At 42.5% G+C, this 17,330-nt stretch overlaps 1 protein-coding gene across 2 annotated transcripts; it reads left to right on the forward strand.

Annotated features, from left to right (window-relative positions):
* The first annotated feature begins 1,822 nt into the window (after positions 1–1,822).
* CXCR4 (C-X-C motif chemokine receptor 4) lies at positions 1,823–7,180 on the forward strand. 2 transcript variants are annotated; one of them, XM_035130616.3, is made up of 2 exons: positions 1,823–2,006; positions 5,486–7,180. In XM_035130616.3, the coding sequence occupies exons 1-2, from the start codon at positions 1,989–1,991 to the stop codon at positions 6,560–6,562; spliced, it is 1,095 nt and encodes a 364-aa protein (XP_034986507.3). In that variant the 5' UTR covers positions 1,823–1,988; the 3' UTR covers positions 6,563–7,180. The 2 variants fall into 2 exon arrangements, with proteins under 2 accessions (XP_034986507.3, XP_088518026.1); XM_088661900.1 differs by lacking the exon at positions 1,823–2,006 and adding an exon at positions 2,673–3,472.
* The last annotated feature ends 10,150 nt before the right edge of the window (positions 7,181–17,330 follow it).

Raw genomic sequence — 17,330 nt, forward strand, 5'->3', positions numbered from 1 at the left:
GGAACTGAGGCTCCCCACACCTGTTTTAGAGTGGTTTGTACGTCCTACAGAAAATCTTTAAATGAAGTCATCTGTCATTCTATCAGACCAGAAGAATTCTATCAAAGATGTCCTTATCACTGAAATTCATAAGACAGGTTCAAATTGGATGGCAAAACATTCCTGCTTCAGTCCTTGGGCTTTTCAAAACATTTAGCCAAACCAGCAGTGTAGGACCCAATTTAATGATTTGACTTCTATGTCCCTCTTTTCACTTTGTCACCTTTCCCCATCCTTACCTACACTGCTAACAGTCCTGCCTATAAAACCTTCAGTATTGCAGTATGGGAACTGCTATTCCCAAGAGCTGGGGAGGCCTGTGTAAAACTTCCTTCTCTATATTTTTCAACTTCTATTTTTTTAAAAAGGAAATTAAGTGCCACAGATACAACCTGCCTTAAGTCACTTGTGCAACCTACGTATTGGCCCAGTCAACAATCCATGTAGGTCAGTGTCCTTTAGAGGATGCTCTGCTCCCGAAGGAGCGACACACCAAGATCCTATAGAGCTATGCCCCCCACCAAAGAACTGCAGGCTATACAGAAAAGGGAGGGCAACAAAAATGATCAGAAGTCCAGAGCATCTTTCATATAAAATAAGGCTTATGAGGTTAGGTTTGGGGGGGCGGGGGACGACCAATGACTAAAGGAAGGAGAGTGTGGCAATTGTTTCTCTCTGAAAACACTAGAAAGGCAGTAAGAACAGCTAAACGGCTTCTTCACACAGCTCATAGTAGTTAATGTATGAAATTCTTTGCCACAAGGTATAGTGATGGTTCCAAAAAGAAATTGCACAACAAATTGTGGCAGCAATAACAAACTTATGCGTGAAAAGTGCTGCAAACAAGTGCAAAGAAACCAGTGATTCTGCATTAGTTTCCAACTGTTAAGCAGTGTGTGTGTGTGTGTGTGTGTGTGTGTGCATGTAACAAAACAAACTAGCAGTACACACCGGGATTAAGATGCTCACAGTTGTGACAAAGACTTCTTTGCTAGAATTGTACAAACGAAAAGCATACATGATCCTTGCCTGTTCAAAGCAAACAAAGGCTTCACCAGTGCTAGTTAATGTGGTATTTTACATCTCTCCTGTATTGTGGATGTTGATTAAAAGTTTTCTAGTTGGATCTTCCTTAATTTGGCACTATGTTGTTAATTTATTGTTGTTGTTGTTGTTGCTCTTATTGCAACCCATTATTATGTATGCAACTGTCATTTGAGTTCAACTAATCGAAAATAAACATGTACAGGATTGCAGCCTTGGCAACTTTTATAGATTACGAATCAAGATTAGATGGGGTGGGTGTGTATGGAACACCACCTCCAAGTTCACTGAGTACCAAACGACATGGACAAAGAGCAAGGTATGACTATGTAAATTTGACCTGTCGCTTTCGGAGACCTCTCCTTAAAACGAACATGATCTGGATCTTCCAAGGCTGGCTTTCTTTTCTCGTTGCTAACCATGTTTCTCTGGGGTCTGATTTGGGTTGCTTCCCTCTTTTAGTATACGGTGGAATCCTTGGCGATACAGAGGACACGAACTCAGTCCTCAGCCTTGGATTTTGGAAAACGAAGCCCTCTCAGTGGGCAAACATAAGTGAAAGGATTTACATCCCTTGCAAATCCGTTAGGGACTTCCCTTCCCCCAGGCGTGTAGTCCGCGGCGACGACCCCATGCAAGAAAGGCGGTGTCCCTCGGCGCATGCTCAGGAACCATGCGGGGTACCTCCTTTGCTCGCTCGCCCTCCCACTCTTAACCGCGATCCCCACCCTACCCCTCCCTTACAGACTTGGGAGGAGGCGCCTGCTGCCTCGCGGGCTGGCTCCGAGGGGAGGGAGCCTTTATAAGGAGCGCTGGTGGCGCCGGCGCGAGAACTTTAGTTTGTTTGTGTTTGGTTCGGCAGCTGCAAGTGGCGAGGGAGGCTGTGCCGAGAGAGCACGGGAGCCATGGATCGGAGCGCGGGTGTAAGTGTGGCGCGACGACGGAGGGGTGGAATGACTGAATGAATGAGAAAGTGTGTTCAGACGGGAGGGCTGCGGAGATGCCGCTTTCAGTGGCGTGCGTTGCCTAACTGAGCGGGATCTCGCGGGAAATGAGGGAAGAGTCCACGCACAGCCATGCGGCTTTTTCGGTGGTAATAATAATAATAATAATAATAATAATAATAATAATAATAATAATAATAATAATTAATAATAATAATAGTATTCGTGTTGGACGTGGATGACGCCTCCGCTTCTCCAAGAGGCGGAGAGATGGGAGCGTGCTCGTTCCTCTTTGCAAGCAAATCTGCTTCTAAGCTAAGGCTCCTCGCTCGCTCGCTCCTAGGGACTCTTACAATAAAGCAGATTCTCGCCCTTTGGCAGTAGGTCGGGACTGCACCTTGCAATAATAGCCGGCTCAACAGCCTTGCAAGAGACTGTAGAAAAGTGTCCCCCGAGCCCGGACTTTGCCCTCTTTTTAAGGCTGGGGGTCGAGGTGGCCGTGGAGCGCTTGCTCGTGCACCCTTCCGTGCGTCCTTTTTTTCAGTTTCCCATAGGGAGAAATTCCATGGACAGGAACGCGACTTGCTTCCAAGTAAATGTGCGCGAGTTGGGGTTGGCGGTTTGAGATCTTCCCCACAATGCAATAATAAAAAGTCGTAGAATCGTAGGTGGACCTCTGGCGGGGTGCGCGCGTGGTTTGCAGCCCGAGGAACCTGTTGCAGGGAGGAAGGACATGAATCATTTAACTAAAACGGCAGCTTGCCCTTAAAAAAAGTCTCCTGTTTACATACTTCTGTGGCGAAACTTTGGCGGTGGCTCTCCCTCTTCCCTGCACGCGGTTAGAAACGCGGTGACTTCACTTTGGCTGTACAAAGCGAGGAAAAGTTAGAAGGTGGATCTAGCGCGTTTGAGCACTCTTGAAGCCGCCTTGCCTTTCCAGTTCATTTCAGTCGTAAGCTTGCATTGATACAAAACCAGAGGAATGGTGCAGAACTCGCTGAAGACAGTGGGAACTGATAGCCTACAGTATTTAGAAATGGGCTATGTCTACTCAGAGAAGTGAGCCCTGTTGAATTCAGTGGAGTTCACTCCCAGATTAGAGGGTTTAGGACTGCAGCCTTTCGTCATTATGAGCATTAACGATTCTTAAGTTTACCTGTTCCAAGTTACCGGTAAACACGCAGGGGGATCTGTATGATGGATCCGTTTAAGACTGGGGAGGTGGGGCCAAAGGGTGGGGGAGGTTAGTTAGAGGAATATTGTGATTTGTGTAGGTTTGCTTGCAGGGTATCGCATCAGGTGGTCAATGGCTCTATAGAATCATCAAATTGTAGAGTTGGAAGGGACCCCAAGGGTCATCTACCGGTAGTCCAACACCCTGCAATGCAGGAATCTCAACTGAAGCATTCGTGACAGAATACCAACTTTTGTTGTTAGGTAAACGGGTAAGAGATTTGGTTCAAAAGATTACTTAACATTCAGCAAAGGATTTCTAGACCTCAACAAAATCTCCTGAATAAGTTTTTGAGCCCTTGCATGCTTGGATATGTTAAGATCTAAAGGGTCCTACTTCATTTGCAGTTTGAATGAACATCTGTGTTGTCCTGCTTAGGGAAGAGATTTCTCTGTTGGAAAGCAGTGTTGGCGCTTCTGGTTTGATCCAGGATGGCCTCCTTTTAAAAAGTTGTTAAAAATAAATAAATCTGTAGCCCAAATAAAAATAGAACTGTTTTTAATTGGCCAATAAAGTTGCTTGAGTTCTGTTGAAGTGTGAGAGCAAAGATTGTGCAAGTGATGCAGAGGGTGGAGGGAATCTCAAAGTCTTGGGTAGCAGCAGCTGTGCCCAGGTAGCCACACCCTCCCTTGGCTGTTATTCGCTGTCTTGAGTGTTCAAACGGCTGGTGGTTTCCTGAGATGCCCTTCCCATGTCACAAGCTTGTGCAAGAGATTGGGGGGGGATCTCAATGCCTGAGGGGGCAGGGGCTGTACCTAGATGACCACGCCCTCCCCTTGCTTTTCTTTTTCTGTCTGCTCGCTGGTGGTTTCTTAAGATGCCCTTTCTCATGCTACTTCTTTTTCTTCTTCTGTTGGCGGGCATAATTGAAAATTGTCCGTTCCCTCCTACTGACACACAGTCCTATGCAACAGCCACGGGGGAACAGCAATCGCATGAGGACTTAGCGCACTCACTCTCTCTCTCTCTCTCTGTGTGTGTGTGTGTGTGTTTTGCTCAACATCCAACCCAGTGAGTTTCCATTAAGTCACAGGTTTCCCCACTTCATTGTAACTTGTTAGTAGGGCCTAATAAAGGTCCTTTGAGTTGGCCTTATGGATGTTCTTGGTTGGATTTTCCTCTTAATCCATTATCCATTTCCTAGGCTCCTCCAGGTCATATTTTGTGAAACTGTATAGCACAGTGCTCTGCATGGCTAATGAAAACTTTGTATGAAAACTTTGTTAATGAACCTGAAGCACATTTTCTGACCAGCATTTTATTCCATAGAGGAAATAACTGAAGGCAGTCTGGATGTTTGCTGTCATATCCCAAGTTGAAGCTCCAGTGGGTGGCTTTTGTAAATCCATTATAATTAAATCCATTATAATGCCTACTTCTGTTTTAAAATTAGTTTCTTCTTGTCATTAAGATAAAAAGGGAACTAATGTTCATTTTTCTACTGTACATCTGGGAATCACTTCAGGCATGATGACTTTACTTCATAGATAGCACTTCCATCTAGAAAAACCCCCACAGACCACATCTGATTCCCACTGTGTATTATTTTGTTCATAGCCTACACATAGATGCAATGGAAAGCAGTGACTGTATTGCAAGCATATCACATGTGCTCTGATCTAACTTGCCTGTAACAGTTGTCACCTGTTGCACTATGCACACATGATTTGCAAGATTTCATCTAGTGATCCATGAAGGAAATTCCTTGTGTTTGAAGAACAGCGGGGAAAGAAATTGAAAAATTCCAAATTAGTCTGGAACTAATTTGCTCAGCTAGTTTCCATTTCTTGACTTGAAAGATTCGTGTTTTCTTCCTAGTTTTTGGTTAGGTCACTGACCGTTCTTGGAAACTAAAATATGTTGTCTATATGTTAAGGAAAAAATGAAAGTTTACAAAAAGGAACTAGGCTGTTATTATTTATATTAACAGAATTAGGAGCTTTAAAGGCAGAATGACAGAACCCTTGGGTACACTACAGTAGCAAGGCATAAACAATTAATGTTCTCAAAATCACTCATTTCCCTAAAAGTCATAGAAGGAAAGACTGACAGCTAGTGGCTTAAGGTCACGTCAAGGTACTCTTGAGGATTTGAATCCTGGTTGTCAAATCTAAGGTGCTATCTGCTATACAACATTGATGCTTGCTGCCAGTGAGTGTACACTAAGACTAAGCTCTCTCGCTGTCATCTAACTACTGTTTTTGTTCTTGTAATTCTTCTACAGCTGTCTTCTGCGTACTTTTTTGACCTTTCTGAAAATGGTACCGATGAGACCGGCTCTGGTGACGATGGCAACTACCAAGGAGAAGCATGTTTCGGACAGGAGAACGCCGATTTCAACCGGATCTTCTTGCCCACAATCTTCTCCATCATTTTCTTGACAGGAATCATTGGCAATGGCTTGGTTATTGTTGTCATGGGCTATCAGAAGAAGCTGAAGAGCATGACTGACAAGTATCGAGTACATCTCTCAGTGGCTGACCTCCTGTTTGTTATCACTTTGCCCTTCTGGTCTGTGGATGCAGTGATCGGCTGGTACTTCGGCAACTTCTTATGCAAAGTAGTCCATTGCATTTACACAGTCAACCTCTATAGCAGTGTCCTGATCTTGGCCTTCATAAGCTTAGATCGGTACTTGGCAATTGTGCATGCAACCAACAGCCAGAGACCCAGGAAGTTGCTGGCAGAAAGGATCGTCTACATTGGTGTCTGGCTACCAGCTCTGCTTCTGACTGTGCCCGATATCATCTTTGCTAGCACACGTAAGGTAACTGATGAGCCGGATGTAAAATATGTATGCCAGCGATTTTACCCTCACGAAACCTGGACAATTTCCTTCAGGTTTCAGCATATTTTAGTAGGCCTCATCCTGCCTGGTCTTATAATCCTGACTTGCTACTGCATTATCATTTCCAAGTTGTCACAGTCAAAAGGCCAACAGAAGCGCAAAGCTTTGAAGACCACAGTCATCCTCATTGTTGCCTTCTTTGCCTGCTGGCTACCGTACTACATTGGCATCAGCATAGACACCTTTGTCTTCCTTGGAGTCATCCAGAATGGCTGTTACTTTGAGGAGGTTGTGCACAAATGGATCGCCATTACTGAAGCCCTGGCATATTTCCATTGTTGCCTGAATCCCATCCTTTATGCTTTCCTGGGTGCCAAATTCAAGACATCTGCCCAAAATGCTTTGACCTCTGTTAGCAGAGGCTCAAGCCTTAAGATTCTCTCCAAAGGCAAGCGAGGAGGACATTCTTCTGTTTCGACAGAGTCGGAGTCTTCAAGTTTCCATTCCAGCTAACAATATATTTTATTTTCTCTCAATATGTGTAAAATTGGGACTTTCTATATATATTTGTTCTACGTGATTTTGGAGGTTGAACTCCTTCAAGATAATGTACAAGTTTATTCCCAGATGGAATGTTGTATTTGCTTTTAGTTTTCTGTGGGATTTAATGGACTTATTTATAAAATAAAAAACTGTACATCTTGGTGAGTGTGTGTGTCTAGGAGGCAGGGCCTGAATATGTGGCTAGGAGATACAAGTTTTACTGCTTGTCTGTCTAGTTGTGCAGATGTTGAATAATGGTTGTGTTTGAGCTTTTTGTATATAAAAGAAGTATTTTCAGTGTACTGGTTGAAAGAAGGCATAATCTTTTATATGGATATTTAGGCCTCAGGCCCAGATTGCATAAGCTGTTTTGGTTTACACTAGTTTAATTGCATTGCAGAAAGTGGGTGCAGTCCACATCCTACAGAAGGCAAATATCAAAATGCATAAAATTGAATGCAGCTGGATTGCACCCAGTGACACTTACAGCCAAAGTATCTTCTTGTCAAGTGCTCTTTTGATAGCAAATTGGTTTGCAAATCTTTTGCCATTGTAAAGTTGTAAATAAAAGTTTGTGATAAAAGAAAACTACTTGGGATTGTGTTTTCATTTTGGACCTTCTTATTTATTTCCTTTTGTCTTGCTTAGAATTTCAGTTAGTAATTATTATTTTCTGTCCTTGAAAATTTTGGATGAATAGGGCATTTTAAATTCTAGACAACCTGGCGCCCTCCAGAAGTTAAACTACAGGTCCAGTCATCCCTGACCATTCTGTCTGGGGCCAATGGAAGTTGTATTCTATTAACATCTGAAGAGTACAACATGGTTCTAGGCAAACTATCATTCCTGAGAGTATTGCTGGGGATGGGGGATACCTGTGATGCAATATTATATGTCCATTCCTTAATATTGAGTAAAACAGTCCAAACTTTGTTTTTCTGACATTTCGCATGTCTACATAAGCCACTTTGCCCTGTACTATGAAATAGCCCCTAGTCTTTGAAATCAACTCTTGTTTTTCCTTCTCAAGGTTAGATTCTGTTTTGCGGTCTTGAGTTTGGGGGTCATTGACACCAAACCCAACTTCTCTGTGTGTATTTTTCCCCCTAGGATGCTGGTGATTTGTTTATGGTTTATACAGCCTTGCAGCAGCAGTAGTAAAGAAACCTACTGTACTTTCCCCTTGCCCTGTTTGCTCTCACCCATCCATTGCCTCTTTCTGTTTATTTTAGGGATGGTAAATGTAGTTCTTAAGATGCAGTTGGACTGTCAACTTCCATTACTCCCAGCCAGCAAGGCCAATGGTTGGGAATTATGGGAGTTGTAGACCAACAAAGTTGGGAGAGCTACAGGCTCGAGTGTCACATTGATGTATCAAAACCATCTCTTTCTAACCAAAGTTCCTTATTTCTGAATGCACAGAGTCAGAAAGAATAGAACAATTTCTTTTTTTCAGAGCCAAGAATGGTATTCTGGCACAATTTCAAAGTTATTGAATTATTTTCTCACCCTTGAAAGGCATTGCAAAAGTCAAGAGGAATTGAGGGCTCCCATAATTTGGGGACAGCGAGTAACTGACTAATATCACATCTTGCATTAAGGCCAGAATTTTAATTTTAATTTTTTAACCATATCGTGTATATGTAAACTTGTCTCTGCCTCCATTAAATCAATTTGAAACTAAATGGAGAAGAAACTTGTTTGTATTTGTAATAGGACTACACTCAGGAAGCGGGGCGGAGACACCCTTTAAGCCCCCCTGGCCTATACACTGATCTTTTGGGGATGAGACGTTAATGGCTTTGGGTGAACTTGCATTCTCCACTGAGCACTTTTGCAGGTGTCGTTTCTCAGAGCACAGCAAATGAAACTGGCAAGTAGGGCTTTTTTGAAAGGAAACTGCTGATAATATGATTGTACAAGATGTGGATGCAGGCACATGTTTCTCCCTCATAATTCTAGAACACAGACTTGTTCAATGAAGCAAGACTTGCTTGTAGTTTCCAGGAAAAGGGAGTTGGTAGCTAACTTAAGGAATTTGCTGAACAAAGGTTTGGGGATGTTGTTAACTTTAAGTGACTATAGGAAGGGACTAAGCAAATAAGCAGGAATGGGAAACCTGTGGTTCTCCACAATGAATTATGGGAGTTTTTGAGTGTAACAGCTGAAGACCCACAAGTTCCCCATCTTTCACAGGATGAATGTTAGCTGTGATCACTACAGAGATTGTCTACCTCTGAATGCCAGTTCCTGTGGACAAAGAAGGGAGACCCTGGTGCCTTCATGCCCTACTTATGAACTTTCTGGAACTACTGTTGAAAGCAGCATGCTAGACTGGATATTGTTTTGATCCATACCAGCAGTGCTTGCTTACTGACATGACATTTTGTTTTGCATTTATTTGCCATCCATATAACTTGGTTTTCTGGGCAGCTGACCAACCTTTTCAGAATTCCAAGAGCAATGCAAAGTTTAAACAGTAAAAACTAGTCATAAATACTACAAAATTGTAACAAACAGCAGCAACATAAGCACAGCAGCTAACTACAAAATCGTAACAAGGGGAACAATTTAGTGGAAGAACCTAGAGTCACAAGATAACTATACAGCACTGCAATTAAAAGGGCTCTGGGAACAAAAAGGCATTTACCTGGTACCTAAAATGATCATGAATTAAACATACTGCTTCAGTGAGGATATGTGACATGACATGGGGTCAAAGCAAGAGGAAGCATGATTATGAAAAGGGAGAGATGGCAATTTAGACAGCCTTTCACAGTAGGAACACCGTCACATTCACTAAATGTATGCACCATATAACTGGCACAATGACACCATTTCACATGGTTGCAATGCTTTTTTCAGGAAATCTCAGCCTTCATGCACAACCTGAAGAGTTGAGAGAGACCCCCATGCGCGCGTAGTTTCTTCCTGAGATTAGAAACTTGGAATGTGCTGAGATTTCTTTAGAAGAAACTGACATACAAGATTGGGAAAAAATACGGCTGGGAGAGTTATGAAACATGGTGTGGGTCTGTGCACATATGACATAACTCATGTACTTGGGGTGTTAAGGAAAATTGGAAGCTGTCTTGTACTGAGCCAAACCACTGGTCCATCTAACTCCGTATTAGCTGTGCTGACTGGCACAACTCCAATGTTTTAGATATGTTTATCCTAACACTACCTGGAGATGCCAAGGACCAAACCTTTGACCATCTGAACATAAAGCTAATGCTCTACCTCTAAGCCTGAACCCTGTTCACAAGGGAAGTTGGCCCACTGAAAGTTGCTGAATGTTTGGAAGCATAATTTCTCCCAGCACAGCTGACTGGGTGGCTCTGCACCCAAACAGAAATTGCCTCTGGAAATGTAGTGTAATGGAACAGAGAAGTTTGCTGCATGCTTTCTGTTTGCACAGAGAGGAAAGAGATTAAACTTACATGATGCTTGTGGCATAGCAGACATGCCTTCAGTTGTGCCACCAGAAGCAACTGCACAGCCTGCCATGGTAGAGTATACCCTGGGCAGTCAGGAACGGAGCTTTAAAAAGCAACTCTGAATCCTGACTTGTTTAGTTTAACTCATGCACTGAAGAAGGATCTGCTCAGCAAAGCTCTATTCATTACAATGATGCATCAAAGTAAAACAACGTGAGTGCGCAAGCTTTCTCACACTGGCCTTGTGTATGTTCCCATTATCTGGAGCTTCACTATCTCTTCCCTTAGTCCATGGCTGGGGAGCATTTTTCAAGAGCTGTATTGTCTGAGCAACCTTTCCAGGGCAACATGTCAGTGTTGGGCGGAGCCGGAGGCAAAAGTGGGTGGAGCAATGGATGCCATCCTTTGTGTAGTAAGCTAGTTGCTGCATACACACAGCCCTCTATCCTCCATCCAGGCAAGCAATAGACATAATCAGAATTCAAAGACACGTTCCATCCAGGCAAGAGCACTCAGAAAGAGTGAGGCAAGGCTGGTGAAGAGTGTAGCCTGGAAAGAATCACGGTCCGATGAGAGAGGCTCGGAAGGCCACTTTTTGCCTCTGGAGCAAAGGGTCCCTATTCTGGCTTTACTTTTAAGAGATATATTTTTCCCAGGGAATACAATAGTGCATTGCTATTTCCTTTGTGAAAGGAGTAGCTTGGCTCCCACAACCCTTCTTTTTAGAGCATCTCAGATCTTTGAAACAATTCAAATTTACTGAGAAAAATTTAAACACTGTGCTGGCACTGAAATGGCTTATTGTTTCCGCACTCATGTTTAAACCATTTTGCTGAAGCAAGGTTCCTTAAAGGTCAGCACTCTGGTTCTATTTGCATAGAGTCCAATGCAAGTCACTCAAATTAAATCACATGCACCACTTCTAATAAACCAGATTGTAATATATTCCAAAAGCTGAGTGAACACAACAAACCCATAGTTGCATTATATTAGAATGACAAAAGCAAGACTCTCATTTTCAGTCATTTATACTGGAGGGTGGTATGTATGGTTTGCTAGTGTGGCCTCTTTTAGCAACTGCATTTTCTCATGCTTGCAACGTATGCATTTTTAGCAATATATGCTCAACACTAAAAAAAATAACCAAGAGCAGGGAGAGTGGTGTTTTCACACATGTACGTAAATGGACAAAAGATCTCCCTAAGAATGCATGCTCCATTTCAATAGCTGCTGTACACAAGAAATCAACAGTTAGACAAGATAGGCAAATGCAGGAAGTGTACAGACCGCAAAGTATGAGAGAGTGTCACTCCAGCACCCAGTACACTGTAATGATTTTGGTACAGTGAGAATAGTTATGTGACACACACACACACACACACACACACACACACACATGCCAAGGAGATAAGTATAAAACCTTTAGAAGACATCTGAAGGCAGCCCTATATAATTCAATGTTTAACGCTTTATTATGTTTTTATATATCTTGGAAGCCACCCAGAGTGGCTGGGGCAACCCAGTGAGATGGCTGGGGTATAAGTATTTATTTTATTTATTTATTATTATTATTAAATATGATGTCCCTATTTTCATCAGAGAAATGTTGGAGGGTATGCTGTAGCCCTAATCAAGGGGTCTCACAGTTACTGCTTTTGAGGGGGGATTTAATACAGCTCCAAGTACCTTGTGGTTTGGTTGACATTGGAAGGAATGAGGAAATCACAGTGTGAAAATCACAAATGTGAAAAATCAAACAAATAATGTAGTGGTCTAACAAAGCATGTCTTTTCTAGAGTAAATTGAACATCACAAGGATGTGTGTGAATGTAATTTCACATGAAGAACAAAACTGCTGTGTTTTGTTGTTGCTGCTGTTGAGTCTCTACCTTCTGTTATTTAAAATGCAAGCCTGATGTTTCCTCCTTCAATTCTGACCTCATCTTTCTCTCCCATCTGATGTCACGTAATCCTCAATTAAATTCCCTGGGGAATTAATAGCAATAACAAAACAAACTCCCAAAAGAAAATATAGTCTGAAGTGGTCCTACTGAAGATAAAGCAACAGTACCAGATAATGAATTGGTTCAATATTGCAACCAATCTAGAAATAAGATACCTGCCCACCTGCGGGTCTTCTTGTTGAGATGCTATCGGCTCATTTTAATTCCACCTCTAACAATGGATTCTGTGTGGTTTGTCTAATATATATAGAGCAAACAGCTAGCAAATGCTCACAAGACTCCAGTATTAATTTCGGCCACTCCTTTACACTCCGCGGTGAGCCAGCCTTTATATTTCACATGAAACTAATGCAAGAGACTGAATAACAGAATAAAAAACAACAGACCTTTACTAGCAAGAGAACTTATGAAAAGGAAACCTCTGGAAGAGTCTGCATGCTGGTGATTTAAACCTCCGGAGGCCAGATCCAAGAGTCCTTGAAGACCAGCTTGCCATTTGTTAGAACACAAAAAAACACATTGATCCACCCGGATGATTTATGGAAGTAAGGTATTCAGGATTAGCGACATTTGTAATCAGTGGGAATTTTATGGAGCTGAGACTTTCTTTCAGGAAAGAAGAACAAAACCTGTCAACAGTCAGGCAACTGCATTCTGCGCTAACTGAAGCTTCTCCTGTCAAGACTGGGAATATCCCCTCACTCACCAAAGTTTAGGAAATTCATTATTCTTCAGCAGAGTTTAATTTCTTTCAGCTAAGTAAGCAGCGCATGTATATGTCAAAAAAAGCTTTACATAATAAAGAAAACAGTAACACAATAGCATACTGTCTGAGGGAAACTAAAAAAAAAAACACTTCATGAGGCAAGAAGCAAGAATGACAGTAGGTCTCTCTGACTGACCATCCAAAGGGAGAGGCTGATTCCAGAGCACAACACAAAGGCCCCGCCCACCAGATACCAGGCATCAAACTAGGCCCCAGTGGTTTCCTTACATTCTGCACTAGGGCGATGACTTTTTCATTTTCCCCCCTCAAAAATAATTTCCTGTAGCTCAAATGGATGAACTTTTGCCTATTAATGACTAAAATGAGGTATATTCCATTGAAATATTTTAAAAGGTTACGCACAAACCGTTTTTAATTTTTTTGTATGCCGTTTTACCATTTCATAAAATTGTATTAACAATTCTATATATATTTCGTATCAAATTTGGACGCAACACCACATTCCACAATGGGGAGTGTTCTTAGCAACATAGGGTATACAAATGTCACACCTGTGCAAGGTAAAAGCCCCTTTTTGGAACCTCAAAACGCAGCCAGCAGACCCTGCCGGCCATGCTGGAAAAAGAACCAGGAGAGGTAGCAAAACATCGTCCTCTAGCAGTGTCTATACTGTTACTGCAGTTAAAAAAAGCTTCCTTGTGTGTTTGATGACCCTATATCAGGCATCCCCAAACTGCGGCCCTCCAGAAGTTTTCGCCTACAACTCCCATGATCCCTAGCTAACAGGACCAGTGGTCAGGGATGATGGGAATTGTAGTCCAAAAATCTGGAGGCCTGAAGTTTGGGGATGCCTGCCCTATATGATGTTGTATATATGTGACTCTAAAGCTTGGGTTCAATTTTATATCTGCTTACAGTGACTTCAAAAATGGTCAAAAAACTGATAAATAAAATTTTTAAAATCCTTTTGTGCGTGAGGTTTTTTTAAAATCAAATCTCTTTGGAAGTAAGATTTTATCTAATCTTTAATGAAAGCTCATCAAATTATGATACAGGGAAATGAGGCTGTAAAAAAGTCATCACTCTATGCTGCACTAATTGAAGCTTCTAAACCATTTTCAAAGGTTCTGAACCCTTGACCTACCTGGTGGCAAGTTAGTATGTCAAATCTAAAGTTCAAAGTCAATCCATGCGTCCAAAGGTCAGGAAGCACAGTCCAGGATCAATCCAAGTAAGCTAAGTCTAAAGTCCAGCAGTCAGGATATAGTCCAGAGTCAAACCCAAAGCAGAGTCAAAAAGAGGTCCAGGAGCATCCAAGCCAAGGTCCATCAACGTGGGCAGTTGAACAGAAACCGCACCTCAGTTCTGCTTTCCTTTTAGATTCCCTTTTATGCATGTTGGTTGCAGCACCTGGGCTTGATGACCCTCACTTGTTCTGAGCCCACTCCAGCTGAGGAATCACCTCCTCCCACAGCTTGCAGGCCCCACCTGGCTGCCTCCCTAGAGCAGGCATAGGCAAACTCCGGCTCTCCAGATGTTTGGGACTACAATTCCCACCATCCCTGACCACTGGTCCTGTTAGCTAGGGGTGATGGGAATTGTAGCCCCAAATATCTGGAGGGCCGGAGTTTGCCTATGCCTGCCCTAGAGCGTTCCTTCCTCCATTACCTGCGCCTCAGAGCCCACTGTATTTGTGAGGACAGAGGCGGCTCTGGTAATGGGTCCTGCTGCTCTGGTTCCTGTGCACTGACCCCCATCCCTTCGCCATCCTCCGTCACCCTGTGAGTACCTTCCTTCCCATCCCCAACTTGCCTCGGTATGTCCCAGTCCCGGCTACACGCCTCACTGGGAGCCTGGGACCAATCCTTCTTGAACTGAGACATTGTTGATCTCCGTGGCTATGCCCTCCTTCCAGGTAAGTCATAATAGGCAAGGATCCAAGGCAAAAGTGGTTGCACACACCCAGTCAAGTACATGGTCCATGTCCTCAGGCTCACACAAACAGTATATGGGGAAGCCTGCTAGACTCTTACAAACACAATTTACACGCACACACACCCATGCAAATATTCTACTGTACGGTTGGATATCAGGGATGCAGAAGAGGTAACACCTGTGCTATGAACACTATCCCCTTTTCCATGACTAGAGAAAAATGTCACTGAATGTTTATCCAGCACTAATGTATATGCAATGTACTTATTTATGAAGATGTTGGCTAACCCATTCTCCAAGGAGTTCAGGGTTGCACATATGGTTATCACCTCCTCCCTCATTTTTATTCTACTTTAGGTTAAACTAAGAGAGAGTATCTGAGCAAAAGACCCTCATTGTGCTTCATAGTTCAAGACAGATTTGAACCTGGGTCTCCCTGCTGCAACTCTTGACACTTTAACCACTACACAACACTGCTGGTGTGCAAGGTATGTGTTTTAATGGTGTAAACACAGAGATAGGCAAATGCTACTGTCTCTCCGGGGGCCAAAAATCCAAACATCCACATATGTCACAAAATACATGATTTGTCCTGCACAAAAGAATAATCATTCTGCAGGAGAAATAGCATATATGATGAAGCCATTAAAAAAATACATTGAAGTATTGTACTTCAACGGTAGTGCTGGTGTTTGTTAATTAAATGAATGAGCCCTTCACATTCATTCAAAAGCAGCATTTTAAAAAAATGTTTGGGAAAGGAAGTACCATAAGGATGAAAGGAAGGATTTCCTCAAACCAGATGTATTGCTGTAGCAACACAACAATGGTACATTCTCTCACAGAACCAAGAATTAAAACTTAGGAAATGTTTGAGCTTAAGTCTCTTAAAGGATGCCACTCCTTCACTTATGCATTCAATGGGCCTTTTGCACCAAAACAGAAATGCAGCTGCAAGGCACTTGTTGACAGAAAAGTCAATCTCCTTTGAAATAACACCCATCATTATGTGACTTAGCAGTGCTTCTTCTTCTTGCATAATGAATTTTCTAGATTAATGTCAGCTCTGTTGGAAACTATATCCAATGCACATGCATAGGAACTCAAGATTTATAAACAGGGCCAGGTCTTCCATTAGGAGTCTGGGGTGGTTGCCTCAGGTAGCAGATTCTGGGTGGCATTGAAATGCAGCCAACAGTTCATTATTTCGTTCATTATTGTTGTATTTTTACTGCTAGAAGAGGAAACAGTGTTTGTGGTATTTTCTGCTCCAGGGGCTAAAACAACTTGGTTGACCTTGGGTACTATACACATTGATTTAGCTGGGGGGGAGTGTTGGGGGGTACATTTATTGTTCCACCTCAGGCAGCAAAATGTATTGGGCCAAACCTGTGCAGAAACATCAGCAATGCCAAATGCCAGTGAGTAAGTCAGGCGTGCTTCAGTGTTGTCGGTGGTAGCAGCACTGGCGGGGGAAATAGGGACATTTCAGGATCAAATCATTCCCTTACTGTTCCTGGAAAATCTTGGAGGGTATGAAAACTGTGTAGCACCTAGGAGAGACTAGCTAGCTCTCGTAAGGAGTTTCAATTGCAGCTCAAAACCAAATCAAATGCATCCAATCTCCCTGGCTAGTATTATTCCCCACATGCTTCTGTTTCCTTTTAAATTCAATTTTCAAACAGGATTACACAGCAATGTGTAAGAAAGAGCCAAGTAAAGGTATGACAAGAAATCTTCCACCTCTCGTGATGTGATGCTTTCACAGTGTGCACAGCTATATTTGCCTAAAAACAGCTAAATGTGTTGTGTGAAAGGCTTCTATTATGTGACACCACTTTTGTTGCTGTTCTGATTTTTTTTTTCATCCCTCCTGGGAGCAAACGTTATCCAGGCTTGTTTGATTTGGAAACTATTATCTAGTGCTCCATAAACCAGTCAGATCTTCCCGTGATTACGCTGGTTGGTCTAAGTGAGAGAGGAGTTCTTCTGATGAAGGCCTTTATCTCTCTGTCAGTTCCATCAGTAACATCACTGAAGAAAAAGAGCTGCCCGTTTGCTTCTGTTCCTATTTACTCCCTGAATTACCAGAGAAGGAGAAACAGCATGGTGCAATGACTGAAATCGCCCTGCTGTCAGGAACTCAGTTGGTTAAGCAAGCCATCCTGCTTCAGCCTTACCTGCAATGTTGGCAAAGAAATTATGACCTGCCTTAAGTGGTCATTGCTATTGCTTAAAATAAATGACAGTTGGGAAGGGCTTTGAACATAAGAGTAGGAATATAGGAATCTATTTATAAAGAGTTGGGCTCTTTGTCCATGTAGCTTAGTACTGCCGACACTGACTGGCAACAGCAATCCAGGATTTCAGGCAGCCCTGCCTGGAGATGCCAGGGATTGAAGCTGGGGCTTTCTGCATGCAAAGCAGGAGCCTATTTACTCAAGAGAAATTCTCACTGAGATCAATTGGACTTACCCCCCCCCCCAATTAGTAAGTGTGCTTAGGATTGCAGCCTAGGATCTTACTCCTAAACATTACTAATAATAATACAAATTCATAATTTGTATTCATTGTGCCTCTAAGGTTGTTTCTTGAATTCCTTCAATATATAGAATGCATTTTGAAAAATCACAATACAGTGTAAGACTAAAACAGGCAACAGCAAAAATGAA

Source organism: Zootoca vivipara, chromosome 1 (genome assembly GCF_965207765.1).
Source record: "Zootoca vivipara chromosome 1, rZooViv2.hap1.1, whole genome shotgun sequence".
NCBI classification, from domain to species: domain Eukaryota; kingdom Metazoa; phylum Chordata; class Lepidosauria; order Squamata; family Lacertidae; genus Zootoca; species Zootoca vivipara.